At 65.2% G+C, this 27,280-nt stretch overlaps 1 protein-coding gene across 1 annotated transcript; it reads left to right on the forward strand.

Moving 5' to 3' along the window:
* Nucleotides 1–1,520: 1,520 nt before the first annotated feature.
* Nucleotides 1,521–26,997, forward strand: TTLL8 (tubulin tyrosine ligase like 8). The gene is made up of 14 exons (XM_045834753.1): nucleotides 1,521–1,878; nucleotides 2,210–2,320; nucleotides 6,641–6,732; nucleotides 9,653–9,761; nucleotides 10,244–10,341; nucleotides 13,257–13,385; nucleotides 14,427–14,541; nucleotides 15,906–16,052; nucleotides 16,880–17,066; nucleotides 17,552–17,700; nucleotides 18,026–18,269; nucleotides 19,237–19,672; nucleotides 20,094–20,318; nucleotides 26,947–26,997. The coding sequence occupies exons 1-14, from the start codon at nucleotides 1,521–1,523 to the stop codon at nucleotides 26,977–26,979; spliced, it is 2,433 nt and encodes an 810-aa protein (XP_045690709.1). The 3' UTR covers nucleotides 26,980–26,997.
* Nucleotides 26,998–27,280: the final 283 nt, after the last annotated feature.

The following is a 27,280-nucleotide window of genomic DNA, read 5'->3' on the forward strand; positions in this document are numbered from 1 at the left end:
GCTGGCGGAGAGCCTGGGCCGTCAGGGTCACAGAACAGGAGCCCCAGGAGATGAGGGCTGGCTGGGGCGGGCCAGGTGTGGGGGACTCAGGGGTCCCCCCTGCTTCCTCCCTTCTGCGCACGAGCGACTAGCTGCCACATTGCCATCGGCCCAACAAGAGGAGTGCAGACAAGACACCCGCAAGGTGGGGGGTGCCAGCCAAGGAAGCACCCAAGCTGCCGCACTGACCACCCACTTCTCTGCCCTGGCTCCCCAAGGCCAGGGCAGGCAGGGGCCCCGGGGGACAAAGGCTGCAGCCTGTGGCTCTCACCTGCGGACCCGTAGGCCCCCCCGCCCCCCGCCGCAGCTCCCAGGGAGGAGGCCAGGTGGGGGTGCTCCTGAGCGGGGATGGAAGCCACCGGGACAGCCCAGACACTGCTGATGTCTTTTGGGGTTCTGGAAAGTCTTAGCGCCCTGGTTGGGCGCCTGTGGGCTCAATACTGGCTTGTGCTTTATTTCAGAGAGAGCTTAAAAACTCCAGGCATGCGGGGTTTTAAAGATTTATGATTCTTTGTCAAGTTACAGTGTCTTGGACAAAGTTGATGCTGCCTGAGCAGCAAGTTGGCATGTGGATGTGGCCCAGGGGTCCCCTCACTCAGCTTCTGAGAGCGTTGAGAGGTGAACCCTAGGAAGGTGGGCGGAGGGGAGCCTCCTTGGCTTTATTCCCGATTTATACAACCACCCCTGAGGCCAGTTTGGGGGTGGTGGGGGAGCCTGGTGAGAGCCCAAAGGGGCGGGAAAGGGCAGGAAGGGGGCCCCCCACCCAGGGGAACCACCCACCCCAACCGGAGTCCTCAGCAATCTCTTCAAAGTGGGAGAAGAACCTCACTTTGGGGTTATCTTGTGAAGTTAGGTACAGAATAAAGATGATTCAAAACCGAAAGAAGATGACATCTAGGTTTCAGAAATGGACCCGAGCTCCACCCAATGGGGTGGGCGTTGTGTTTCCAACTCGCCCCTCTTGCAAAGATGCAGGAGAGGAGAGATAAGGACCAAGAAGGATTCGAACTTCGGGAAGGACTGCGGGATGCCTTGGTGGCAGGGACCCTGGTGACACGGAACCCGTCGGCCCTCGGGTGACCTGGGGACGCTGAGGCTGCTCCGGGCTCCTCTGCGGGACTAGGGAGCTGCCCTGGCCACCCCAAGCCCCAAGCCAGCCAGGCAACAGCAGTGTGTTCTCCCCGGCCCTCAGGGCTACGGCCGGGGTGGGGCTGTGCAACCCCCAAGCCCGGCTCTGGGGGCCCAGGGACCTCCAGCTGGGGGACGCCGGGAGTGAGGGTCGCAGGGGGGAGTCCGCCCAGGCAACCGGGCTGGCCCCCTGGGGGGCGGGGGCCGGTTATGACCCCGGGGGCTTTATGACTTGGTGCAGCTCTGACTGCCGGGGCGGGCCTGTGTGACCCCAACAGCGGACTAGGGCGGGACCGCGTGACCCGGGGCGGGGGCGGCGCGACCACTCGCGGACCCTCTTCCGGGAGGATACCATGGCGCGCGCGTCCCGGCGCCCTAGCCCCCGCCCCCACGCCAGCCCCCGCCGCACTGCGGACCGAAGCCCGGACCGAAGCCTCGCGCCCCGCCGGGGCTCCCTGTCCTTCGGCCCCGCGCGCGCCCAGCGCCCCCGCCGCAGCCGGAGCCGCGCCCCGCGTCCGACACCCCCGGCGCGCCCGCGCAGCCCCACGCCCCGCGCCGGCCGCCGCTCCGCGCGCTCCAAGCTCCACCGCCGGCGACCCCCACCCGCACAAAGCCCGGAGCAGCAGCCCCCTGTCTCCCGGGGCAACCTCACGACGCTCGGCGGCGCGGCTGGGGGCGGGAGCCCAGTTCGATCCTTGGGGCCACTCCTGGGTGAGCGCGGCTCCCCTCCCCCACACGGCCGGTGCCCGCGGACCCCGGACAGGACTTCACGCCCAGCCCCACCGCCCTCGCAGCCTCTGGCCGGCGGTGCCCGGAGAGTTCCAGCCCCCTCCGGCCCCAGGGATTCCAGACCACACCCTGGGACCTGCGGACCCGCCTAGACCTGCCCCGGCCCTAGACCCGCCCCAGCCCCGCACCTGCCCTCGGACCCCCGACCTGCCCCCCAACCCCAGACCTGCCTTCCGGGCCCACGCTAGCCCCCCAACCCCGCGCAGGCCCCTGCCCCAGGCTTGGATCCACCGCCGATACGCTCTCCGTGCAGGGCCCGGAGCCCGGGGGAAGAAGGGCGAGCTGCCAGAGGCTGGAACGGAGCCGGGGGAAAGGAAGAGGCTGCTGTCCGCCTCCCCGGAGGGAGACTGGAGAGAGGACAACAGTCAGTACCGCCCGCGCCCGCCCTTAGCCGCCCGGGGAGCTCCCCCGCGCCCGCCGGGGTGGTTTGGGTGAAAGTCCGGCGCAGGCGCGTTTGCGTTCTGGTTGTGTTCAGGGACCTGCCGGCCTGTTGTAAGGCCCGGGCCTGGCGAGAAGTCCTAACGTCTCCTGCGCTCTTCAAGATCTTGGCTCTTCAAGACCTGTCTAGGTCTTCTCGGACTTCTATCGCCATGTAAATGTTAGTGTCACACTGTGAATGTACACACACGCACAGACACAGATCCCGCCGGGACTGACCGTGAAGAGTTCGGTCTGGGCAAGAAGGAACATCGTGACAATGTGGAGTCCTCCGGCCCTGGACATTCAGTTAATTCTTGTCCGCAGGGGCCTGCGGTTCAGCGTGCAGTAACGAAGCATCTTTCGTTAGATTTACTCCTAGGTATTTGACGTTTTTGATGGCATTCTAGAGTTTCCTTTTCTAATTGTTCCTGGTATACGGGAATCCAACTGATTTCTGTTTTCTGACTTGGTATTTGGTGACTTCCACGAACTCACTAATTATAATAGCGTGTAGATTCATTTAGACGTGTTACTTGCTCAACCATCTGCGCATCTCTTCCGTCTGTATACATTATATTTCTTTTTCCCGCGTTGTTGCACTGGCTAGCTCTTCCGGCGCAGTGCTAGATGCAGGTGGGATGGTGGACCCCTTTCGTTGTCGTTCCCACGCTCGGGGGCTGAGTGCTGGGCATTTCGCCGCGAGGTGTGACGTTGCTGGGAGCGTTCAAGGAGGTTCCCTTTTATTCCTGGTTTATTGGCAGTTTTTAATGAATAGCCGTCGCGGTTCATCACACACTTTCTTCTGCGTCTGTCGTGATAACACATTCTTCCCTCTAGTCCGTGAGTGTGGTGGGTTATGGTGATGGATTGGCCAGTATCAAACCAACTTTGTAGTCGGGGCCAAACCCCACGGGTCATGCTGTATTGTTTCATATGTCACTGGATTTGACTGACAGGTTTTTTGAGATGTTTGAGTCTGTTTTTACGGATGGGATTGGCCTGTGCCATTCCTTTCTTGTTAATATCCTTGTCAGATGTGGGTATTAAATTCACGGCTTCGTGAAAAGATTTGAAGAGAGTCCATTCTTCCTATTCAGTGAAAGGGTTTCTATAAGGCAGTTCTTTCCCCTTAAATATTTGGACGGATTGACCTGCGGTGCCATCTAGGCCTGGAGTTCTCATGGCGGGGAAACCTTTAGATTGTGGATTTCCTGACCACAAACGGGCCTGTCCAGGGTCCCTGTCTCCCCGAGGTCAGCTCATCGGCCGCGTCTTTCCAGGAAGACGCCGTCTCCCGCGTCCTGTCGGTTCCCCAGCGCGTGGACCTTCCTGTTACCATCCCGAGGGCCGAGGGCTGTGGCCTCCCGCTCTCACTCCTCGTGTTGGCGGTTCCTGCTTCCTCCTTCCTCCTGACCGGCCTGTGGGGCGGTTTACCCACTTAAAAGTGTTTCAGAGATCCAGCTTCCTCCCGGTTCCGTTTGTTTTCTCTGGAGCACCTTTGTTTTTCACCTCATTGAATTCTTTCTTCAGTATTTTCTGCCTTTTTGTTTGCTTGTTCTCTTTCTAGACCCTGGATATGGCAGCTAATTTTCAGTCTTTCTTTTCTGATATACTCATTTAAAGTCTATAAACTTCCCTCTAATCACAGTTTCAGCTGTACCATAATGCTTTGACATGTCGTATTTTCATTATCATTTAGCTCAAACCATTTAAAAATTGCTTTGGTTCATTTTTTTTTATTTTAAAAGTGAGCTGCTTAATGTTTGAACATTCAGGGAAATTTCTGTTTACCTTCTTAGCCCCGAATCCCCGCCGCGTCCTCTTGGGGCAGAGCAAGGGGGGGGGGTCCCGGGAGGGGTCAGAGTGTCCTGCTACCGGCTTTTTTTTTTTTTAAGATTTTTTAAATTTATTTTTTAGAGAGGGAAGGGAGGGAGAAAGAGAGAGAGAGAGAGAAACATCAATGTGCAGTTGCTGGGGACCGTGCCCTGCAACCCAGGCATGTGCCCTGATTGGGAATCGAACCTGCGATTCTTTGGTTCGCAGCCCATGCTCAATCCACTGAGCTATGCCAGCCAGGGCCGGCTTCTTCTTAAGTAACTTTAACTCACAAATAATCAACACGTCAAAGTGGCACATTTTGGGCGGCCTGCCCCAAACCCCGTTGTTAGTCTGAAAAAAGAAGCCGAGTGGAGTTTTGTTAGAATGGCTGATTGAACCGGTTTTGTCCGCTCAGGGCTGGTCTCTGGTTGTCCTTGGTTCTCAGCAACCGTCCCTTTTTTCTAAATTTCTAGTTTATTGCCATGAAGTCCGTAATATCCCCTTAGTTTGTAAACATCTAAGGAAGGGTTTCCTGTCCGATTATTCCTTTCTCCTGCTTTTTCTCTTTCTCACTCACCGCTTCGCCAACTGCCCATTGATTTCACGAGGCTAAACTGTTTGGCTTGGTTGATTCTCTTTATTGAATTTTTAGAAAATATTTCATTAATGTCTCCTCTTTATTAATTTTCTTGTACTTTGGAGGTTTGAATTTACTGTGTCCTTTCTCAAGTCTTGAGGGGGCTGCTCCCTGCTGTGTTTTTAGCCTTTATGGTCTTGTCATGAACTCGAACTCGACTCAAAACCGCTCTGTAATCGCAGCTTCCCGGCCATTTTCGCAGCCTTTTTCGTGGCTCTGCGTCTCGGCCACTTCCTCGGCCACGGCTGGGGAGGGGTGGTTTTCCGTCTGGTGCTCGGTCCTGTTACTGATCGCTAACCCAGTGGCATGGGATCGGGGGGCAGAATCTTCTCCGGGCTCAGTTTTGGTGAGTGCGCCCCAGGTCCTGGAGTCAGCGTGCCTGGGGCCGTGGCGCTGGTGACGTCTGGGGTCCATCGCGTTCAGATCTCCGTCCCCACCCGCCCCGACTTTGTTGGCTCGTCTCTCTCTCCCAGAAACACAGCCTGCACTGCCCTGCGGCCCCCCCCCCCCCAGGTCTGTGAGCACAGTAGGTCAGTGTTTACAACTCAGACGTCGTGCAAGCGGAATGGCCACATGCCCCTCTGGGTCAGGCTGTCAGATGTGGGGTGGTCAGTGTTTTCCCCAGTCTGTGACCTTTTTGTTTCCTTCACAGAGCAGAACATTACCCCTTTAGTCAAACCCGGTGTGCCAGTTTTCACTCCACGGTCGGGGCTTTCTGGGCACCGGCCCCAGCTGGGGGCAGTGCGTTTTCCCGAGCCGTGTGCCCGGCTCTCCCACGCAGGCCCGAGCCCCACTGCAGGTTCACGGCCGTGCGTGGTGCCGGGCAGGGTCATGGGTCACTTGCCTCACAGGGCAGTGCTTTGGGGGTTGAGCCTGAGCCTGTTGGCCGTGTGGATGCGGGGCTCGGGGGCCCCAGGAGGAGCAGGTAGGTGGCGGGTCTGCTGGCCTGCCCCACCTGAGATTGACCATGGACAGCCAGGGACTGTGGGTCTAGGAGGCGGCAGGAGGTCGGGGCTCTGGGTGGGATGCACCCTCCCGCGGCATCCGAGGGGGGATTTAAAGCCACCGAGTGGGAAGAGATGCTCCAGGCCGTTGGACCAAGCAAGCAGGAGATCGGGGGTCTGGCCTGGGCACCCCAATGGTTAGGGTGGGGAGGGAGGGAGGGAAGAGGGGCTGCCGTGAGGAGGGGCTGACCCTGGGTGTCCAGTGCTGCCGGGGGCCAGGCCCCGGGAGTGGCGTGGGACCAGCCTGTGTGTGCGTGGCATTCACATGAGTGTGCCTGGCAGGGCCCCGAGGATGGTGTGGAGAGGTCGGTGGCAGGAGTGTGCAGTGTGCAGGGAGGAGGGTCTCCATTTTAATTTTCAAGTTGGTTACCGTGAAACTCAGTCTGGGTTGATGGGAGTCTCGTGGCTGGGGTCCCAGGAAGGAATTGAGGGGGCTGGTCTTGAGGGCTGGCCCAGGCTGGGGCTGAGGGGAGCTCACGGTGAGGCCGCACAGCAGTGGGGGACCCTGTGAGGAGAGAGTGTGCCCCGAGGCTGGGCTGTGGGGGAGCGGGGGGAGGGGATCGCGGGAGTGGGAGCTGGAGGCTGGAGGGGTGGGAGGGGGTGTAGGGGGCAGAGGTGGGGCTGCACTTACTGCTCTGGGCTGGGGTCCCTGGATCAGTCCCTGAATGGAGGACAGCCCGGACACAGGTGTGGGTGGGCTGGGCACGGGAGGTGGGAGGGGCCGGACCTCTGTGATTCCACCTGGTGTCTGGATGACCTGTTTGCCTCCATGTCTGTTCTCTGATGTCCCTTTTCTCTTTAGCAGAATTAAAACGAGGAATTTTCCAAGACTGGTCTCCTTCCCTCAAATTAGACAAATACAAAATAGCGAAGCAACTGACAGAAAAGGCAATCAAGGTAAATGCTCGTTGGGGCTTGGTGGGGAGGAGCACTTTCCGCAAATGGAAACTGACTTTGGAATTAGGAGAGTGAGTCTCCGGCTCTGACACCCCCACCCCCCGCCCCACCCCGCGGGCCCCCACGTGCAGGCTGGCACCAGAGTTACTTTTTATTTCAGCCAGACGTTGGAAATGGGGGCACTCTCAATGTTGGGAACGTGCCGGCCCCTAAGGCGTGGAAATCTGTCCCGTGTCCCGCCGTTTGCTCACTTTCAGCCACAGGCTCTGCGTCAGAGACAGGCTTGGTGACTCATGGGCCCCCCTGTGTGGCCCCCACACCCCAGGCCGAACGTCCATGGCCTTGCTCCGGAGGCCGGGGCCACAGGAACCCGCCAAGTGCAAAGCGCACTAGTGCGCAGACCTGTGCTCGGTCCTTTCCCTTGAAGCGCAGCCCGCCAGCCACCCGAGCCACACAGCTCGCCCTGCACCTGTCCTCGGGTGGCACGTGTCATCAGGCCGCAGCCACCGCAGTCCTGGTGGAGGAGCGTCCGTCACGCTGGAGGGCTGCCCCTGGGCGGCCCCCCAATCCCGGTGCCAGCTGTGCCGCCCCGCCCCCAGCAGCTCAGCGACAAACCCGAGCACCCGAAGTTTCCGATGCAGAGGTCCCTCCGCCGTCGGCGGCGCTGCAAGCGCCTGCGCGGGCAGGGTCTCTGCGGGGCGTCAGCTGACAGTGTTTCATATCCGCGCGATTGCCGATGGTCATGGGCTGCTAAGTACGGCTGGGAACGTGCACACTTCTGGTTATTTGTTACTGATCTCTGGGCTGGTTGCAGGCGGCCGAGGGCGCGGTCTGTCCAACGTTCTCCCGCAGGGTTCGGACGCGCCCGCGCTTCGCCAGTTCTCGCGAGAGGCGGTGCGGATCGCGGTCTCCTCGGCCGTGGCTGAGTCCGCTGTTTGCGATGTTCCAGTCTGTGCTCCTGTGCTCACGTGGAATTTTGTGTCTGCATGCTCTGTTTAGAGAGACACGTTCAATACCCTGTTTTAATGTGGATTTGAGATTTTATGTATTTATTTAGAGAGAGAGGAAGGGAGGGAGACAAACTTCGATGCGTGGTGCCCTCTCGCGCGCCCCCTGCCCCCTACTGGGGACCCGGGTGCAACCCAGCATGTGCCGGGACTGGGAATCGAACCGGTAGTCCTTTGGTAAGCAGGCCTGGGCTCAATCCGCTGGGCCACACCAGCCAGGGCAGAGTTGTCTGTTCTTTAGTTCTGTTCATTTTCGCTGTAGACGACTCTGACTGCCTTTCGCTGACTGCCCTGTTAATAATGGGTGCATACCCATGTATCTTTCTGCTGAATTGACTCTTTAAACTATGAAATAATTGTCTTTAGTGATGTTAATTTGTCCCAAAGTCTGTCTTGTCTCAGATTTGGCCTCTTTCCTTTTCTACCTATCTGTGGGCCTGTGTTTTTGCTGCTTCTTGTAATAACAAGGAGGTGGCTTTTACAAAGTCTAGTCTGGCGCTCTTCACTGTGTAGCTGCAGCTCGAAGTGGGTTTATCTAGTTACACTGCCGTTGGCGGGGCGGGGGTGGGGGAGTCTGCCTTGGCTCACTGGGTCTGTCCTGTCCATCGGCCTCATTTCCCTCCGGACCGATCACTTTCAACGATTGCACTTCCTTCCCCTCCCCGGAACGCGAGAGCTGTGTCCCCTGTCGTCCTTCTTTCTGTGACTCCCTGAGGTCTGCTCCCTGAGGTCTGCGGCTGACTTGGTAGAACCAGCCAATCTTTCTGAAGCGACTGCTCTGGCTGCGTCCAGGCAGGGCTGGGGTTGCAGGGCGCCCAGCCTCCACCCCCCCCCCCCCACGGGCAGCGGCCCTGCTGAGAGTCAGCTCCGACGGGCTTTGGGTAGATTTTCAGAGCAGAAGGGGCTTCCGCTGACCAGCCAGCTTTTTCCCGGGTGCCAGAATGTGAACCCACAGCTTCTGGCCACAGGCCCCCGGGGTCTGAGGGGGCAGGCGTGTGGGGGGTGGGTGTGCAGATCCCCCACAGCGGCCGTGCTGAGTAATGAGCCCCCCATGAGCTCTGCTGCTTAAACCCCATTTGTTCCCTGAGAGTTTCTGTGGTCAGTGATCCAGGCCGGGCCCTCAGCGCAGGGCCTTTTAGGACTGAAGTCCAGCATCAGCCAGGTGGGGGGCTCATCTGAAGGCTTGACTGGGGGAGGACCCCCGCCTCAGCCCCTTGCTAGTGGGCAGAACACATTCCTCGCGGCCTCAGAATTCGTGGCGCCCTCTTTGAAGCCAGCCACGGGGAGAGGGGCCCCGCTGCTGTGAGTCTCCAGCTGCAGGGCCCCCCGACCCTCGTCTGAGGGGTTCACCTGATTAAGTGCAGCGCCGCCCCCAGGATGGTCTGTCTGTTTGACTAATTCAAGGCCAAATACTCAGGGTCCCCTGTGAGTCTGAGCTACATCCCCCTCCTTCCCAACCCCCTTGCCTGCTCCCACAAATCCGTGAGGTCCCAAGCTCACTGCTGAGCTCGCAGTGAGTCCTGACTGTGCCCCACAGTTGTCACCCCTGGGGGCCCGGCCCAGGTGTGTCTAGCCTGCGTCCTCAGCCACATGGGCCCCAGGGCTGCACACGACCGTCACTCTCCTGTCCTCAGACCCCGGAACCAGAACCAGTCCGGCCTGGGTTTCAGGAGCACTGTGGTTCTGGGTGTTGGTGCCCCCCATGTGTGTGGGAGGGGGTGGTGAGAGCGTGCAGGGCCCCCTGAGGATGCAGATGCCCCCCCTCAGCTGGGTCCCCGCGTCCTGGGAGGTCCCTGGGCGTGCCCCGTGCCGCACACCTCCCCCCACCCCCCCGGGGCTCTGAGAGCCGCCCTCGCAGCAAGGGCTCACACGCTCTCCGGTCCTCTCACTGCAAATGCGCTGTCTCACTCGAGGAGAAGAAGATCTTCTGCATCTACGGGCACTACCCCGTGATCCGCGCCGCCCTGCGCAGGAAGGGCTGGGTGGAGAAGAAGTTGCACCTGCTGCCCCGGCTCACGGCCAGTGGCGAAGCGGAGGCGGCCGCTGGTAGGTGTCGAAGGCTCTGTCCCTCCGTGTCCCGTGTCCATGTGTCCATTCTGAGGGCCCGGCTGTGTGCCGACCCCGCAGTCCCTGTGACTCGGGCCTCCCTCGGGGGGCCGAGGCCCCCACTGCCCACACCTGAGCTCACCCCCCACGCTCTCCTCCAGGCATCTGGGTGCTGGGCGAGTGCCCTCCAGCCCTGGCGCTGGCCACTGCTCAGTGTCCCCACTGTGCCTGCCTGACCATCTCCCTCTGCTCTGGCCGGTCCTCGAGGCCCACACCACTCCCCCCATCCCCCACTGGGACCCACGGGCCGGAGCCCGACTGACCCTGCTCCACCTCGGGACCCGCCAGGGCCCCTGCAGACGGGGCTGCCGGGAAGCCTGGTGCTGTGTGGCCACGGTGGGGGCGGCGGCGGCGCGGAAGTGGGTGCTCGTGGGCAGACGTCCAGGCTGTGACTCGAGCACGTCTCCCGCGTGTGTCTGCAGAAGGCAAACGCACTGAAGGCAAAGAGAACCAGGACGTGGCCGTGGGGGAGACAGACGACATCCACGACATGATGGTAGGTCCCTGCACGTCCCGGGGGCCGGGGCCGAGCTGTGAGCTCGCGCTGCCCACTGTGCCCGGCAGGGCGGAGGCCAGGGCCAGGGTCGCGCCAGGCCTCTGGAGTGGCCACCGCAGAGCCGGGCCGGGGATCAGACAGCCTGGGCGGCAGGCTGCGGGACACACACGCGTGTGTGCGAGTGCGTGTGCATGTGTGCACATATGTGTGCCAGTGTGAGGAGCAGGCAGGAGAGCGTGCCTCCCTCTCGTGGGGCCGCGGCGGCGAAGACGGTGCGCTGTGGGCTGCGCCCTGACCCCCAGACAGAGCCGAGCCCAAAGGGGCCCAGCCTCGTGACCGGAGGGTCGGGGGGTGCAGCCTGCAGTGACGGCCGAGAGCGGACGTGCAGACCCGCGGCGCCCTCCCACAGGAACCGCGCAGACCACCGCGAAGGGTGCAGCGTCCCTCCGTGACTCCGGGGGGCACGGTCCCCGGGGAGGAAACGCAGCACACTCGGCTCCATTACTTTGAGGAGGGCCTGTCCCTCAAAGACACCGAGAAAGGGTGAAAAAGACGAGCCAGGGGCTGGGGCACTTTCTCGTGTGGTTTAAAAGCTGTGACGCCCGGTGTCACCACCCAGGGACTGGGTTGCCCCGCCCTGGTGAGCACCTAAGGCTCCGCCCCTCACCACATAACAGGCGCAGGAGACAAAAAAAATATATATGGCCCAAATGAAAGAAAGATCAAAGCTCCAGAAAGAAATACAACTAAGTGATGAAGAGATAGCCAACCCATCAGATGCAGAGTTCAAAACACTGGTGATCAGGATGGTCACAGAATTGGTTGAATTTGGTCACAAATTAGATGGAAAACTGAAGGCCATGAAAAGTGAAACAAAGGAAAATGCACAGGGAACCAACAGTGACGGGAAGGACACCGGGACTCAAATCGATGGTGTGGACCAGAAGGAAGAAAGAAACATTCAATCAGAACAGAATGAAGAAACAAGAATTCAAAAAAATGAGGAGAGACTTAGGAACCTCCAGGACAACTTTAAATGTTCCAACATCTGAATCATAGTGGGGCCAGAAGGAGAAAAGGAAGAGCAAGAAATTGAAAACTTGTTTGAACAAATAATAAAGGAGAACTTCCCCAATCTGGCAAAGGAAACAGACTCCCAGGAAGTCCAGGAAGCTCAGAGAGCCCCAAAGAAGCTGGACCCCAGGAGGAACACACCAAGGCACATACCTCATCATTACATTACCCAAGATTAAAGATAAGGAGAGGATCTTAAAAGCAGCAAGAGATAAGGAGACAGTCACCTGCAATGGAGTTCCCATCAGACTGTCAGCTGAGTTCTCAAAAGAGACCTTGCAGGCAAGAAGGGGCTGGAAAGAAGTACTCCAAGTCATGAAAGGCAAGGACCTACATCCAAGATTGCTCTATCCAGCAAAGCTTTCATTTAGCATGGAAGGGCAGATAAAGTGCTTCTCAGATAAGGTCAAGTTCAAGGAGTTCATCATCACCAAGCCCTTATTTTCTGAAATGTTAAAGGGACTTATCTAAGAAAAATAAGATAAAAATATGAACAGTAAAAAGACAGCCAACTCACAACTATCAACAACCAAACCTAAAAAAAAAAGAATTAAGCCAATAACTAGAACAGGAACAGAACCACAGAAATGGAGATCACCTGGAGGGTTATCAGTGGGGAGTGGGAGGGGGAAAGGCACAGAGAATAAGTAGCATAGATGCTAGGTAGAAGATAAATAGGGGGAGGTTAGGGGAGGGGGACGGTGTAGGAAACGGAGAAGCCGAAGAACTTACACATACGACCCACGGACGTGAACTAAAGGGGGGGGTGCAGGTGGGAGGGAGTGCAGGGCGGAGGGGAATAAAGGGGGGGAAATGGGACAAGTGTAATAGCATAATCAATAAAATATATTTTAAAAATAAAGTGGGTAAAATAAAAATAAATACATAAATGAAAACAAAAGCTGGGGTGCCCAGAAGGGGCGAGGAGCCCGCAGGTCCCCCAAGACGAGAAGCCGGGGAACGGGCGAGGGCCGGAGCGGGCCGACGCACACTGTTGATTTGTGCCTGTGACGGTGACCCTGGGTGACGCCGAGTGGCATCCGCGTGCAGTTCAGGCTGGGGCTCGGGGCCCCGGGTCCAGGCAGCTCTGTCCTGGACGCGGCTTCCCGCCCCGGCGCCCAGCACCTCGGCCCGCGGGTCCCCCCCCCCACAAAGCGTCACACCCCTGCACTGAGCCTGCCCTCGGGGAGGCCTCGGGATGAGTCCAGGATGCTGCGCTGGCTCCCCGGGGCCCCAGTGTGGGCGCGGGGCCTGCAGAGAAGGACCCCAGGGGTCTTTGCCAAGGTCGGGGGGCATCTCTGACGGTGGGGTTTTGGAGAAGGTTTTCGTTTTCCTCGTGCTTCTCGGTGAGACTGTTTGACCGAACACGTGCCATCGTTTGTAGACTCCAAGCGCGGGAACCCCGGCTGGGCCCCTCCGCAGCCCCTCAGCCTCGCGGGTCCAGGGAGGAGGGGCACCCAGGTCAGGAGGCGTCCGAGTTTCCCGCCTGCATGCACGCACCCCCTCTGAGCCCCCACAGGCTCCCGCAGGCCGGCCACTTGGACAGCACACTGTGTCCCCACCCCCCTTGGGGCCCCGGCAGCCGGGGCCGGACCCCCGCCCCCGCAGAGCTCAGTCTTTGAGAGCGGGAGCCCGTGGTCATGCTGCCCCCGGCCACGCACGGGCGTGGGCCTCCGGCGGTCGGGCGGCAGGGCGACGGGAGACACACGGTGGGCAGCCAGGTGCTGTCGCTCACACTCTCGTCGCCTCTGCTCCCGGGGCCGTCCCTGACGTCCACCGTGGTGGTGGGTAGGCGAGGCCGCGGCCCGGGGTGCTGGTCCTGATGAGGGTTCTCCTGCCAGTCCAGGTTGGTGAGAAACGAGACGCCCTACTTCCTCTGGACGATCAAGAAGGATGCCGTCGACTACCACAGCCTGAGCGGCGACCAGGCGCTGAACCACTACGGGAAGACGGCGTCCTTCACCACCAAGGTGGGGGCAGGGGCGGCGCCGTGGGGGCTGCCGTGCGGGGGGGGGACCCCATCCCGGGGCTCCTCCCGCTGCCCCTCAGAGGCCGCACCCAGGGCCCCGAGTGTCCCTCACTACGTGCCTGGGAGACCCCTCGGCCACAGTGATGCGTGCCTGCGAAGTGTCCAGGCCAAGTGTGACACAGGGCTGGACCCTGGCTCTGGGTCCTGGGGGCTCTGGTCCCGAGGAGGGGTGGGCCACCCTCACCTGCCCCCACGGTGACTTCCAGCCACAGGGACAGTGACGGGGGCTTCCCGACTCCCCCACCTCCCAGCCCCACAGCACCTCCTGGAGGGGGCTGCCCCTCATTTATCCGAGGGCTCAGGTTCGGGGCCTGCGCGGACCCACTGGGGAGGTTTAACAGAGGGTTTCCTGGCAACCAGGGGACTGTCCCTTCAGCAGACAGGAGGGGGTCAGGGACGAGGCCCAACACTGCCCCCCCCCCCACGGCTCCCAGCGGGGGGTCTAGGCACCCCCCCCCTTGTGTCCTCACAAGGCCTTGGGCCACGGTGCGCTCTGCAGTGGGGACGATGCCTGCGGGTGCCGCAGTCGGGCCGGGCTCTCTGCAAGGACCCCTGTGCCTGGAGGGGTCAGCAGTGAGCTCAAACGGGGGCGGGGAGACGGACCCTGGATGCGGGGCTGCCCCCCAAGCCTCTGTAACCATAGGTCACGCCCACAGGGCCAGAGTGGTGGGTGGGCAGCTGCGTGGCAGCCCCTCCAGCTTGCTCCCCACCCCTCCTGGGTCCAAGCCGGGGCACGGTTCAGGCCCCTGGGAAGGGGCGCAGCACCCACCACCCTGGGTGCCCTCGGATAGCCACCAGCCCCTGCCACGCCTGCCGTGGACCCGAGGAAGAGCCCAAGGCCCCCCGGCCAGCACATGGGGGCGTCGCTGGGCCACTGGGGCAGCTGGCCAGGGGCCGGGTGGGGCTGGCGGGGGAGGAGAGGCCAGTCCCCGGGGCCCCGGGCAGCAGGCAGGCCTGACTCTGCTCTCCGCTGTGTCTGGAGATCGGGCTGTGTCTGAACATGAGGAACCTGCCGTGGTACGTCCAGGACAACCCCGAAACCTTCTTCCCGCGCTGCTACGGCCTCTGCTCGGACAGCGAGAAGCAAGAGTTCCTGGGTGCGTAGCTGGCCTGTGCCCAGGAGACCCACGGGGCCGCCGGGCCGCCTGCCCGCCGACACGCGGCACGGGCCTTGGGAGGGAGGTGGGGCAGGCCTTGGCTGGGGGCTGGGGCTGGGGCTGGGGCCGGGGTGAAGGTAAACGGGCCGGTCCCCTCCCAAGACCTGGGGGCTCAGGTCCATACGTGTGGTGAGGGCTGTCCAGAAACTTCTGCGGGCAGCGAGGGCAGGGGAAGGGGGAGACCGGCGGAGGCTGGGTGGCTGCGGTCTGGAGAGGCGGGCCTGGCGGGGCACAGGGCTGGGGCTGGGGCTCGGTCTGGGCATCCTGGGCAGGCTGGGGACCACAGGCTCTGGTCTGGGGCAGAGGGAGGGTTGCCAGTCGACCCACTGACCGGCCACAGGAGAGAGAAGGCGGTCAGGGCAGGCGGGGCCGGTCTGCGGAAGGGCGACCCGTGTTCCTCAGCACCCGACCCGGAGGCTCTGGGGATGGGGCATCTGCCCGGCACCCCTGCCCCGTGCCTTCACCCCACCCGGGCCCCAGAGAGCAAAGGACCAGCGGGGCGGGGGGGGGTCGCTGGAGGTGACAAGGGCGGTGGTGGCCTGCGGCCAGGGGCCTGGACAGGCTGGGAGGGGAGGGGGCCAGGAGCTGGCTGGGTTCGGGCTGTGTGTCTGGGGCCCCGGGACAGAGGGGCAGGCAGTGTTGTGTGAGCTCAGGGGCATCTGTTCTGAATGAGGGAGGGGGCTGGGGGTGAGGGGCCCTGGGGTTGCGGGGGGCAGCGAGGGGAACTCAGGCTCTAGATGCTTCCAGAGTGACAGCAGCCGCTGGGGGGCGGATGTCGGGATGTCGGGGGGTGGCCTGCGCTGAGGCGCGAAGGGAGCCGGTGAGGGGGCAGGTGCCGGAGTCTGAGGTGGGCACAGGGTAGAGTCTGAGGGGGCAGGGGGGGACAGGCTTGAGGCACGGGCTCACTCTGGGCGCGCTCACAGGTGTGCGGCCCCCAGAGCTGCCTTCTGTGCCGGGTGGGCGCTGAGAGCCCCGGCAGCTGGCACTGGCAGCACTGGGTCCCGTGGAGGCCGCAAGCACAGGGAGGTCCGGGAGGGCCTGGGAGGGCCGGGTCCCGGTGGTGCCGCGGGGCTGCGGTCCAGGAGGAACCCTCCGGTCCAGGGGGCAGGAGCTGTGCATGGGTTCCGTCCGTGGGCTGGTCGCTGGGTGGGTTTGAACCCTCCCCCACAGAGGCGTGGGAGTGGGCGGTGGGGGCGAGGGCTGTGAGGTGGGCGATGGGACATCTGGGCCGGGAGGGCGGGTGCTGGCTGAGGCCCCTGGTCCCCAGCATGGGCAGAGGGGGCGAGGCCTCGGTGCCTTTCCAGATGACTTCCGGCGCACGGCGGCCTCCAGCATCCTCAAGTGGGTGGTCAGCCAGCAGCACTGCTTCAGGGGCAAGGCCCAGAGCAGGAGGGCGGCGGGGGCGGCGGCGGCGGCGGCAGCCGGCGACAGTGACCCCAGCAGCCAGAAAGGTGAGCGCGGCCGAGGCCGGACTGGCACACTGGGGGGACAGTGGCCAAGGGGCTGCAGCTGTGCCCCGGCGGTCCCACGGAAGGGGCTGGTTCTCCGTGGTTTCGGGCCTGAAAACCCAGAGAAGGTTCTGGGGGTTGTTGTCTGTGTCGCAGAAGCAGTTTTAGGTTCGCAGCGAGCGACAGTGAGGTCAGGGTGCCGACCCTCACCCCCCACCGTGAGCTCACATGCCTGGTCCCCCCCATCAGCGTCCCCCGCAGAGGGGACGTGGGCGATGACTGCTGCACTTGTGTGGGCACGTCACCGTCACCGGGAGTCCACAGTGTGCGTCAGGCTCCCTCGGGGCTGTGCGTCCCGTGGGCTGGGACACCTGTGCAATGCCACGAGTCCCTCGATGCAGAGTCCCCCGGAGGAGTCTCACCGCCCCGAAACCCTGTGCTCTGCCAGGGCGTCCTTCTCCCTTCCCCCCCAGCCCCCGGCGACCACAGCTCTGTCACCGTCCCCGCGGGTCGGCCCTTTGCAGAGTGTCGCGGGGCTGGACTCCCACAGTGGGGGCTGCTCTCCCTCGGAAACGGGCGCTTTAGCTTCCCCCACATCTCCCCACGGCCCGAGCTCGCTTCCCTTTACCGCCCAGTGACGTCCCGCTGTGCGCCCGGACCCCAGCCTGTCCACCGCCCGCTCACAAGGCCGCCACCGTGGGCTCTGAGGGAGGGGGGCACCTGCCCAGATGGGTGTGGCATCCGGGGCGCCACCCACAGAAGGTCGCCCGGGAGGCCAGGCGGCCCAAGGGCCAGTGGGGCCACAGCCGGCGCCTGCGCTTGGGTTCCAGGTGCCGCAGCGGACGACCCGGGGCCCACGGGCCTGTCGGGGCAGCTGGTGGACACGGCGTGCCGCGTGTGCCAGGCGTACCTGGGGCAGCTGGAGCACGAAGACATCGACGTCTCTGAGGACGCGGCCCAGGGCCTGACGGAGGAGGAGTGGCAGGAGCTGACCCGGCAGTACTACTCCCTCATCCAGTGAGGGCACGGGGGGCGGGGCGGGGAGGGGGAGGGTCTGTCCCTCATGGGGGGGTGGGGCTGCACAGGGAGGGCGTCCGTCTGGGTGCAGGATGCCGTGCGGCCAGCATGGGCGGGTCGGCTGTCCCATCAGGACGCCCCACAGGGGAGACGCTGTCCTAGGTGCCACCCGCCACCGGGCACAGGGGCCTGCGAGGGCCACGCCAACCCGGGGCCCCACACAGGGACCCCACCTTTGTCTCCCTGCGGCCTTTACTTGGCCAAGCACGGCGCTGCTGGGATGCACGTGCGGCCCAGGCCCGCACGTGGGTGCCCGGGGTCCCCAGCACCCAGCCCGGAGGGGCCCTGCAAGGTCAAGGTCAAGGTCAGGTTCCCGGCGCCCCTGGTGGCCTGAGGCTCCAGGGGACCGGCCGGCCGGCCCTGCCGCCCGGGGAGCCCGAGAGCCGCCCCGGAAGCTCACGCGCGTCCTGCACTCTGGGTTCCAGCGGCGACGCTGTCATCTCGGACCCCAGAAGCCACCTGTCGCGGTGCCAGGCCCTGCTGAACAGGATCTCGGCCGTGAGCCCGCAGACCGAGATCGACGGGCTCCGCAACATCTGGATCGTCAAGCCCGCGGCCAAGTCCCGGGGCCGAGGTGGGTCCCGAGGTGCCCGCCGCGTCCCGGGCTGGGGCCTGCGGGGACAGCCCACCGGGACGGCCTGCCGTGGGCGCGGAGGGGGCTGGACGCCGGGGTCCGTGGCGGCTCAGGACGTGCCGGCGCCCCACAGCCCTGGGTCTGGGCGTCTCAGCTGGGCTGACCTTCCGGCCCTTGTTCTGGGCGTTGCTGGTTAACCCTGCCCGGAGCGCTGGGGCTGCGCTGACTGCGGCCTGGCCCCGGGTCCCAGCCTTCCCCGCCCTCGCGCACCCCTCCCCCCCAGGGTGCCCGCGGGGCCCCGGGGCTGAGCGCCGGCCTCCCGCAGACATCGTGTGCATGGACCGCGTGGAGGACGTCCTGGAGCTGGTGGCGGCGGACCACCTGCCCGCCAAGGACAACAGGTGGGTGGTGCAGAAGTACATCGAGACCCCGCTGCTCATCTACGACACCAAGTTCGACATCCGGCAGTGGTTCCTGGTCACCGACTGGAACCCCCTGACCATCTGGTTCTACAAGGAGAGCTACCTGCGGTTCTCCACGCGGCGCTTCTCCCTGGACAACCTGGACGGGTCGGTGCGCCTCCGGCGGGGGCTGCGGGCGGGGGCTGCAGGCGGGGGCTGCGGGCGGGGGCGGGGCGCCCCGGCCGTGTCTGCCACTGCCGCCACCAGGGGGTGCACGGGGCGCCGAGGTCCGGCGCCCGTGGGACCTCCCTCCCAGGGGAGGGGCGCAGGCCTGCTGCCCCTCGACGCCCGCGCTCTGCACTCCCACGAACCGTCTGTCTTCAGAGCGTTCCGGGAGCGCCCCCTCCCATCCCTAAGCCCCACTGCTCCACCTGGGAGCCCGGCCCCCACCCCAGGCTGGCTGGAGCGGGGGGAGTCCCTGGACTCGTGAACAAGCGCGACCCCGCGGGGCAGCAAGAGCCCCGCCCGCCCGCGGCCGCAGCACAATGTGCTCGGGTGCGATGTAACTCTCCGACGTTCGGTGGTTTCCTTTCCCTGTTGTGTCCGAGGGAAGTGAAACTTAATCTCGGGGCGGTATCCACACCCAGACTCGATGGACACCCCCAGACGCGCGGCTGGGGCCGCCCCGGAGCACCTGGGGTGCTTCGGCGTGTCCCCGGGGCGGTGGTTCTGTGTGTGTCGCTCGGGACCGGGCCAGAGCCCGGACGAGGTCCCTGGGAGCCTCAGCGACTCTTTTCCTCTCGGCCAGCTCTTCAAGGGCCCGGCTCTGCCGCTCCGCACAGCGGGGAGACTGAGGCTGCGGACCTTGTCACTCGCTGGGGACCCCTAGGTGGTGGCCCTGTGCTGGTGGGCTTCGGACCTGGCCCTGGCGCGGTCTCTCGGGCACCCCCGGGGCAGGACGGGGAGCTGACGGAGGTCTCCTGCCCGGGGGGCCGGGGGCGGGGCCGGGGGCGGGGCCAGGGGCGGGGCCCGAGGCAAAGCTGGGCTGTGGGCTGGGCTGGGGGCGGGGCCTAAGGTGGGGCCCGGCGGGGGGCGGGGCCCGAGGCGCGCTCATGACCGCGGCCTCGCCCCGCAGCGCCGTGCACCTCTGCAACAACTCCGTCCAGAGGCACCTGCCGAACGACAAGGGCCGCAGCCCCCTGCTGCCGCACCACAACATGTGGACCAGCACCACGTTCCGCGAGTACCTGCAGAAGAAGGGCCGCGGGTCCGTGTGGGGCAGCGTCATCTACCCGTCCATGAAGCGGGCCGTCACCCACACCATGAAGGTGGCGCAGGACCACGTGGAGCCGCGCAAGGGCAGCTTCGAGCTCTACGGCGCCGACTTCGTCCTGGGGCGCGACTTCCGGCCCTGGCTGATCGAGATCAACTCCAGCCCCACGATGCACGCCTCCACGCCGGTCACCGCCCGGCTGTGCGCGCAGGTGCAGGAGGACACCATCAAGGTGGTCGTGGACCGGAAGGGCGACCGCAACTGCGACATCGGCAACTTCGAGCTGCTGTGGAGACAGGTGCGGCCAGCCCGGGCGGGCAGCGGGGCAGCCGAGACTCCTGCCTCCAGGGGGCGCTCCATGGGCTGGGGGCTGCTCCTGGGGCCGTCTCACACACAAGCCCAGCGGTGGGCGGGGGGAGGGCGTCGGGCTGGAGAGATGCCCGTGGGCTCCGGTCCTTCCAGGCCGTTCCTGTCGGGAACTACCGTGACCTCCTCTGTGTCCTTGGGGAAAGACATGTCCCCCTTCAAAGGTCCCCCTGCATGCCCTGGTCTCTGGCCTCCGGCTCTGTGGCTGGGCAGCCCAGCCATGGAGAATGTGGTCGATGCTTCTCTGAGGCCTTATACCTGACCAACCGGCAGATCCAGGAAGGGGGGCCCTGGGCCCTGGTGAGGGGCAGCTCAGCACCCCTGACCTCGCCCCCCGCCCTCCCCCCCGGCAGCCTGCGGTGGACCTGCCGCAGGTCCACGGGTCCGACCTCTGCGTGGAGGGCATCGGCGTTCGGAAAGCCAAGAAGCCGATGCCGCCCATTCCCAACCCTCACTTCTTGTCGCCGCTCTTGGACATTCAGCCGGTGAAAGTGAGGTGCCCTTCGGCCCTGTCGGAGCGGGTGCCCGGACCCCCGCGCACGGCCCTCCCGCAGCCCTGCAGCCTCAGAGACAGAAAGGTACCTGCCGGCTCCCCGCCCGGGCCCCTGCCCCTGGCTGCCAGTCGGCCCGCTCCCCAAGCCGGCCGGGTGGGAGGACACAGCTCCCGGGTGTCATGTTGGCACTCAGACAGCGTGGCCCCAGAGCCGGTCTTCCGGTCCGAGCAACCCTCAGGCGCGAACGTGGCGCCCGTGCACCCACTGCCCGCTGTGCTTCCAAGCGTGGCCGCCGTCGGGGGCTCTGTGTCCGTGCCGCGGGTGCCTGCGCCTGCCTGCTCGGGCCTCCTGCCCCACGCTGCCTGCTCCGCGTGCCCGGGCTCCGGGGCCGGTCTCGATGGGGCGCCGGCCTGAGCTCCGAGCAGGGCCTGCGTCTCCCCGGGCCCGGCCAGGCTGGTGGGAGAGTGGGGTTCTGTCACGTCGGTTTCAGGAGCTGGCCGGGCACCCGGCTCCCCTCCACAGGACCCGTGGGTGACAGCCTTTGTCTCGCTGTCTCGTGGGGTGCGGTGCAGATGGAGGGGACTGAGGTCGAGGTTTGAACATCTCTGGGCTCCTGCGTTCGGTTCCCTGGAGGAGCCGACCACGTGGGGCCTGGGACCCGCACTGGGCCTGGGCTCGGAGTGCGTGCCGGCGGGGTGGCTGGGCTGGGTGGGCGCCCTGCCGAGTCCCATGGGGCCCGGCCCACAGCGGTGGCCCAGGGGGCGTGTGCCACGGAAATACCCAGGCAGTGCCCACGCCCCGCCCGCCCCGCCCACGGCACTCACCGCCCCAGATGCACGGCAGCTCCCCTGCTGGGGGGCCGGCCTCTCCCCTCCCTCTGGCCCCGACCCCAGCAGCTCTCTAACCGCCTGGGTGTCTGTGGCGGCCTGTCTGCCGCCAGGTGGTCACGAGCCCCCGGGCTGTGCTGGCTCCAGCAGCGAGTGTGTGCCGTGCCTCCCCCCATCCCCCCCACCCCCCAGAGCTTCCCCCTGAGCCCCAGGGCTGCGGGGACAGCTCTGGTCTGGTCTGCTCTCTGTCACCAAGGCCTGGCAGCCCGCTGCGCATCAGCTCACCTCTGGAAATCTGGGTATTTTTCGCTGTTTTGAAAAAGTGCCTCCTCGTCCGTGTACACTGTGCAGCTTTGTACAGACGTCTGCCCAGGAGCAAATTGCAGAGTGGTTGGCCGCCCACAGCGTCGACGTAACTGGACGCCTTAGCCGCCGTGTGGAGCACCGCAGACAAGGCGGCTTCAAGGACAGAGGCGGACTCTCTACGGGGCCGCAGGCCGGGCTGCGCGCCCTGGGGAGCAGTCCTGCTGGTCCCCTCCAGCTTCCGGTGGCCGCTGGCGATGGCCGGCGTCCCTGGGCTCGCGGACGGGTCGCTCCGCTCTCCGGGTTCATGCATGGCTCCCCCCGAGTCCAGGTCGCCCCCTCACAAGGCCCCCATGTCGGGGTCAGGCCACCCCCACCCCCAGGGCCGTCCTGCTGTCCCCGTGTGCAGGGACAGGCTGCCGCCAGTGCCTCTGTTGCGCCCTGCAGTTCTGGCCAGAGCGCCTGGGCGAGGCTGGGCCCGTGGGGGCTTCCGGGCTCTGGAGCAAACGCTCCCTCCTCGCGGGGACAGGGCTGCGGGCCGTCGCCACAGGTGTGCAGGCGGACACCCCAGCGCGCGGGAGCCTGGTCTTTCGTCCTCGCCGCGAGCTCACGTGGTGCTCGCGGGGTGAACTTTCTCAAGAACGTCATTCACCTCTGAGGTTATCGTCAGCTTTATCCTGTTAAATCGTCCGCCCCGCGTCCCATTACAGTGTGGATAATGTCGACCACGGTTTCGGGGTGAGCCCACCCTTGCGCCCCGGAAGGACCCCGACTCGGCTTGACCGCTGGTCTGGCTCGGGGCCCCGTTCGCTGCCTCGCGTGTGGTTATCACTCATCCTCCACCACATCTATGTTTCGTCCTGCCGTGGATAGAGTCAGACTGTTTCTCGGTCAGACGGGCACAGTCAGTGCTGTGGTGAGTGTTCCGGAATGTGGCGAACACGTCACTCCGTTCTCCAACCGCAGGGCTGCCCGCCGGGCCACTCACTCGGCCCTGGGAGACACTCCCCACCCTTTCCCTCAGCGACTTCCCGCCGCAGGGCCCGGGCGCGCCCGCTGCCAACCCCAGGCCGTCCACCCCTTCCCGCAGGGGAGCGGGGCATTTGCATGGCGGCTTCCTGGTGCGTTTCCCTGATGACTCACGGACTTCGGTGAGTCTCCGTGTTCCCGGTCCGCTCGCGCACGCGAGGTCTGTCCAGGAGAAGTGCAGCCACTGTTAATGCAAGGAGAACAGTTTGCACGACATCGGTGCCGCCGGGCAGCCGAGGAGCGAGGGCTGGAATGCGCCCGTGTGACCAGTGATGACCTCACTGGGCTGGTCAGCAGGGCAGCGGAGGCTGCTCAGTGAGCACGTGTGCACTGTGGGGCCGTCACACTCAAAAGGACTGAGCGAGCAGAGCAACGGACCTGCGTCAGATTTTGTGTTAAGCTTGAACATTCCTCCACAGAAATTATTTGGATGATCCAGAAGGCCGCGGCTGTGGGCAGCCGGTGGCTGGCAGCCTTGTCTCAACAACGCGTCCGCTCATGCACCACGTCTCGTGCAGAGCTTTTGGGGAAACATCAAACCTCCCAGGTGACTCAGCCCCGCTACAGCCCAGGTTTGGCACCATGCGACTTCTGGCTTCTCCCCAAACTTGAGTCACCTTTGCAGGGGAAGAGATTCAGACCATCGGTGAGATTCAGGAAAACACGACGGGGCAGCGGAGGGTGGCTGGGAGAACCGTGTGAGGTCCCGAGACGCCTGCCTCGCGGGGGACTGAGGCGTCACCATCCTGCGTGCGATGTGTCCTGTGTCTCGTATCCTCGGCAAACGTCTCTCTCTCTCACAGCGCACAGCGGGACACTCTGTGGCCCGTGCCCCTGCAAAGCACCGTTTTTGTATTTGGGCAAGCGTTTCCGCTGGCCCGTCCCGTGGACTCGCGGCATCTCTGGGCCCCACCCTGGGGTGGGATGCACCCGTGGGGCGTGTCTCACCCTGCGGTGATTTCCCTTTCACTCTCCGACCAGCGCCTTTCGCTGCCCGCGGACGCCTCATTCCACGCGCCTCTGCACCGGTTTCCCCTTTTAGGATTCGCACTTTGTGTCCTGTCTGAGGAGTCGTCGCCTCGGCCCTAAGAAACGGTCCCTTCAGTTGTTTCTCCTCAGCGCGCCTGCACGCTCTGGGTGCCGGGCGACAGTTCACGTGCACGCCCGAACCCGGCCGGGAATCACCACGGCGCGTGGGGTGGGAGTCGGGCTCGTCGGTGGGCGCTCCACGGACCCCGCGTGACGCTCAGGGGGTGCCGAGTCCCCCTCCCTCGGCGGCACCGTCACCACAGCGCTGTGCTGTCCGGTTTCTGGGCTGTGCTTGCCTGTCTGGCTGTCTGTCTGTCTGCCTGGCTGTCTGGCTGCGTCGTGTTGGGCAGCTCTGCCCTCCCCCGCCCTGTGCACCCCCCCCCCCAGTGGGACCACGGGCCTCCTGCCGAAGATGTGCTCCGGAGGACGCCCCCTGGGGAGGGCCCGGGGGTGCCACACCCGGAGGAGCTTTGGATGGACAAAGGTCCTTTTCACGCTTGCTTCTGGAAGGGACAGATTCTCCGGGGAGGAGTGGGGCCGAGGCCCCTCGTCTTGGACCCCGGGCTCACCGGCCCCTGTCTGGCCTCTCGGCTGCTGCTCCTGGCCGTCCGTCCGTCCGCCTGGGAGCCGCCGGCTTTCCGGCCTGCGGGCCTGGGGTGTGGCGTGCCGCTTCTCCCGGCGGCGGTCTGCAGAGCCCTGCCCTCTGCACACGGAGCCGTTAGCCGGCGATGAGAAACTCCCAGTCCTTCCTGCTCTGCCGGCAGCTTCCCCCTCACCACCACCCCGCCGGCTTCGGGGCTCAGCGGGGCGAGCGCCTGTCCCCGGGTCTCCGGCCGCTGGTCCCGGGCCGCCTCCGGGCCGTCCTCGCTGCGCCAGACGCCGGGACACCGATCCGTGTGCCGAAACGTCAATCTCAGTTACGGTCGTTCCGCTGTGTTGGAAGCTCTCCTCGGCAGAGCCGTTTGGGCCCCCCCACCCTCTCCTTCGCCCCCCTGGCCCGTGATCTCTGACAGACGGAAGCCGCGCCGCGTGCAGGCCCAGCCGCGCCTGGCGGTCGATGGCGGGGACCGGCCTCAGCCCTGACCGGGCGCCGGGTCTGCCGGCGCGTCCTCTCGCGTTCTCAGGAGCCGCTCGTCTCCCCGTCAGTGGCGGGTCGTGGGGATGCTTTGCGTGCCCCCCGGAAGGCAGGTCCCGGCCCCCCCGGCCTGGAGGAAGGTGCCCGGTGTCATTTACGTCCAGAGCAGACACATGGCCCCCCACCCCGCAGCCCCGGGATAAGACTCTGTTGGGGGAACCTGGGTGCCGGCTGGGGCTGTGTCCTCTGGGGTTTCCCCGGCACCGCTCCCCACCGGGGTCCCTCCCGCGGCCCCCCACGCAGGGGCAGGTGTGGCCCTTCAGGGTTACTGCTTCGCAGAGCGGTGGGCGTCTCTGCCCTCCCTGCGGTGGTGGTGGTCTGCCCCCACAGGCCGCCGGGGCCCGGGAGTGCCCGAGCCCCGGACCCCCTGGCTGGCGGACTCAGAAGGAAGCACCTGGGGCGTCCCCACTGTGGAGGCAGGTCACTCCTTGCTCCTTTGCGGGCGCTGTGTTGCTTCGAAGAAGACTCTTTTCATATTTATGCCCGTGTTTGGCGGTTCCCCCAGAAGGGGAGGGATCGGTCTGCACGGAAGGGCACCAGCTCCTGGGCACACTGTGCCCCCTGGTGCTGCCCCCTGGGGGCCCCTACCCCCCCCCCGGGGCTCTGGGCTCTGCCCATGCCCCTCGGGCACCCGCGGGTGCTGGGCGCTCGCCGCTGGCAGGCACTGCTCCCCTCACACGCGGAAGCATGTCCAGCCCAGTCCCGTTCTTTACACGGAGCTGACCTGGCCTTGACCCTTCCAACCCCGTGGGGGATCCTGTGTCACCCTGGGGTGCATTGGTGGGCAAAGAACTGCCCGGCCGAGCTGCCCCCCCGGCTGCTGGGCCTGCTGCCCCCAAACTCGGCCTCCCACCCTGTGCGGGGCCCCAGCCCCAGCCCCCTCCGCGGTGCGCCTGAAGGCCCAGGGTGCCCTGGGGGCCCGGCGGGGAGGGGAGGGCCGTTTCCCGGTTGGGGCGCAGCGTCTGCTCCGGGCTCCAGGAAGCTGCGGGCTGCTTTGCATAGGCTCCCGGAGGCACCACAGGGAGGGGTGACTCAGCCCTGCGTGGGGAAAGAGTGGCCCGAGGGGCGTGGTGTCCCGGCCCACCTGCTGCGCTCCTGAGGCACGGCCACCTGGGGTCCCGTTCCTCCCGCCCCCCACGGGGGCCTTGAGCGGCCTGAAGGGAGGGGCGTCAGGGCCAGCGCTCAGGGGGGCCAGAGACCCCGGGGGACAGCCCACAGCAAGGGCAGGGGCCAGGCTCCAGGGAGGGGCACGGAGGCCTGTGGGGGTGGGGCCAAGGCCCCGGCCCCTCAGAGAGGCGCAGGTCCCAGCTGTCTGCTGGCCTCCCCGCCCTGGGCGTCTGGGGCTGTGAGAGGCAGCAGCTTCTGTCCGCCCTCGAGGGGTGGGGGCGGGGGCCGCACAGGGGCCGGCCTGCCCACCCGGGCCTGTCACAGCCTCTGCCGGGCTGCCCGTCCACACTGCCGCCGTCCACAGCCCCCTTGCCCAGCAAGGTCCTGGACGGGCTGGCACGGAGCTCAGCCCGCCGCAGGGTGGACGGTGGCCCCCGCTGCCGGCGCACCCCAGCTGCCGGCGGGAGAAGCTCCGTCGGCCCGTGCTGAGCCCCTGGCCCTGATGCTCCGGGCTCGGCCAGGCCAGGTGGAAAGACCAGGGTCTTTCTGGGCATGTCCAGTCTGGAGGAGGGCCAGGGTGGGTCCAGGCCCAGAGGAAGAGCTAGAGAAGGGGGCCCCTTTGGGGGCACCAGTGGGAGAGTCCTCTGCCCTGGCCTCCTGAACACAGGCCGGGGGACAGCCCAGGGGCCTGGGTGGGTGGACGCTGCGGGACCTGCTCCTGGGTGGGGGGCGGGGGGTGGCACCCAGGCTGGCTGTGGCGGGCGGCTCACGGTGGCGACGGGCTGTGGGCTTCCTGTGGGGGGCCAGCCCCCGTCTGCCTCGCTGCTGCCCCGGCCCCACCTGGTTGGGACCACCCACTGCCTCTGATGGGGGCGGGCAGGGGCAGGAGGACAGAGGAGCAGGGCAAGGAGGACGTCCCCAAACCCACCGCCTTCACCCCGGAGACACGAGGCTCCTGGGAACTACACCTGACTTGAGCGGAGGCCAGGTTTCCCGAGGGCTGGAGTCTGTGCGGGGCCAGGTGGGCCTGGGAGCCAGCTGGGAGTGGACTTGCACCCAGGTCCTTGCAGGGGACGAGAGTGGCCCTGGGGATGGGGGGCGGGAGGCAGGTGTCCCAGTGGGCCCCTGGGCCTGGCCTGGGGTTGCGGGCGTGACTTCAAGGATGAGAAGCAGAGTCTGGGGGCTGGTGCTCGGCCTCCGGGCCTGGGGCCTGGGGCCTGGGGCCTGGGGCCTGGGGCCTGGGCAGGTGGGCAAGGGCTCAGGGCCTCTCTCTCCCCCCCAGGGCTGCGAAGGGGCCCGCCCGCGCCGCGTCTAGTGCCCCCGGCTGCTGCCGTCCGTCCAGCCCTGCCAGCACGGCTGCTCCTGCACCACCGCCAGGCACGGCCTCCTCGCCACCCGCGGACCTCGGGACCTGGACCCGCAGCCCCAGCCCTGGCGCGTCTCCTTGGACACCTGCACGTAGATGAGGAACCCTGTATACAGAGCTATTTTAGCGAAACCATGCAACTCTGACTGTGCTGCTTCTTACGGAGCCCCTGCCCCGGCCCAGTGCCTGCACCCCCCCAACCCACGCCCCACACTTTGTTTACCTTAGAGACACGGGGGAGGGACGGAGA

This window comes from Phyllostomus hastatus, unplaced genomic scaffold (assembly GCF_019186645.2).
Source record: "Phyllostomus hastatus isolate PE091 unplaced genomic scaffold, TTU_PhHast_1.1 phas_contig_198, whole genome shotgun sequence".
In the NCBI taxonomy this organism is placed as follows: domain Eukaryota; kingdom Metazoa; phylum Chordata; class Mammalia; order Chiroptera; family Phyllostomidae; genus Phyllostomus; species Phyllostomus hastatus.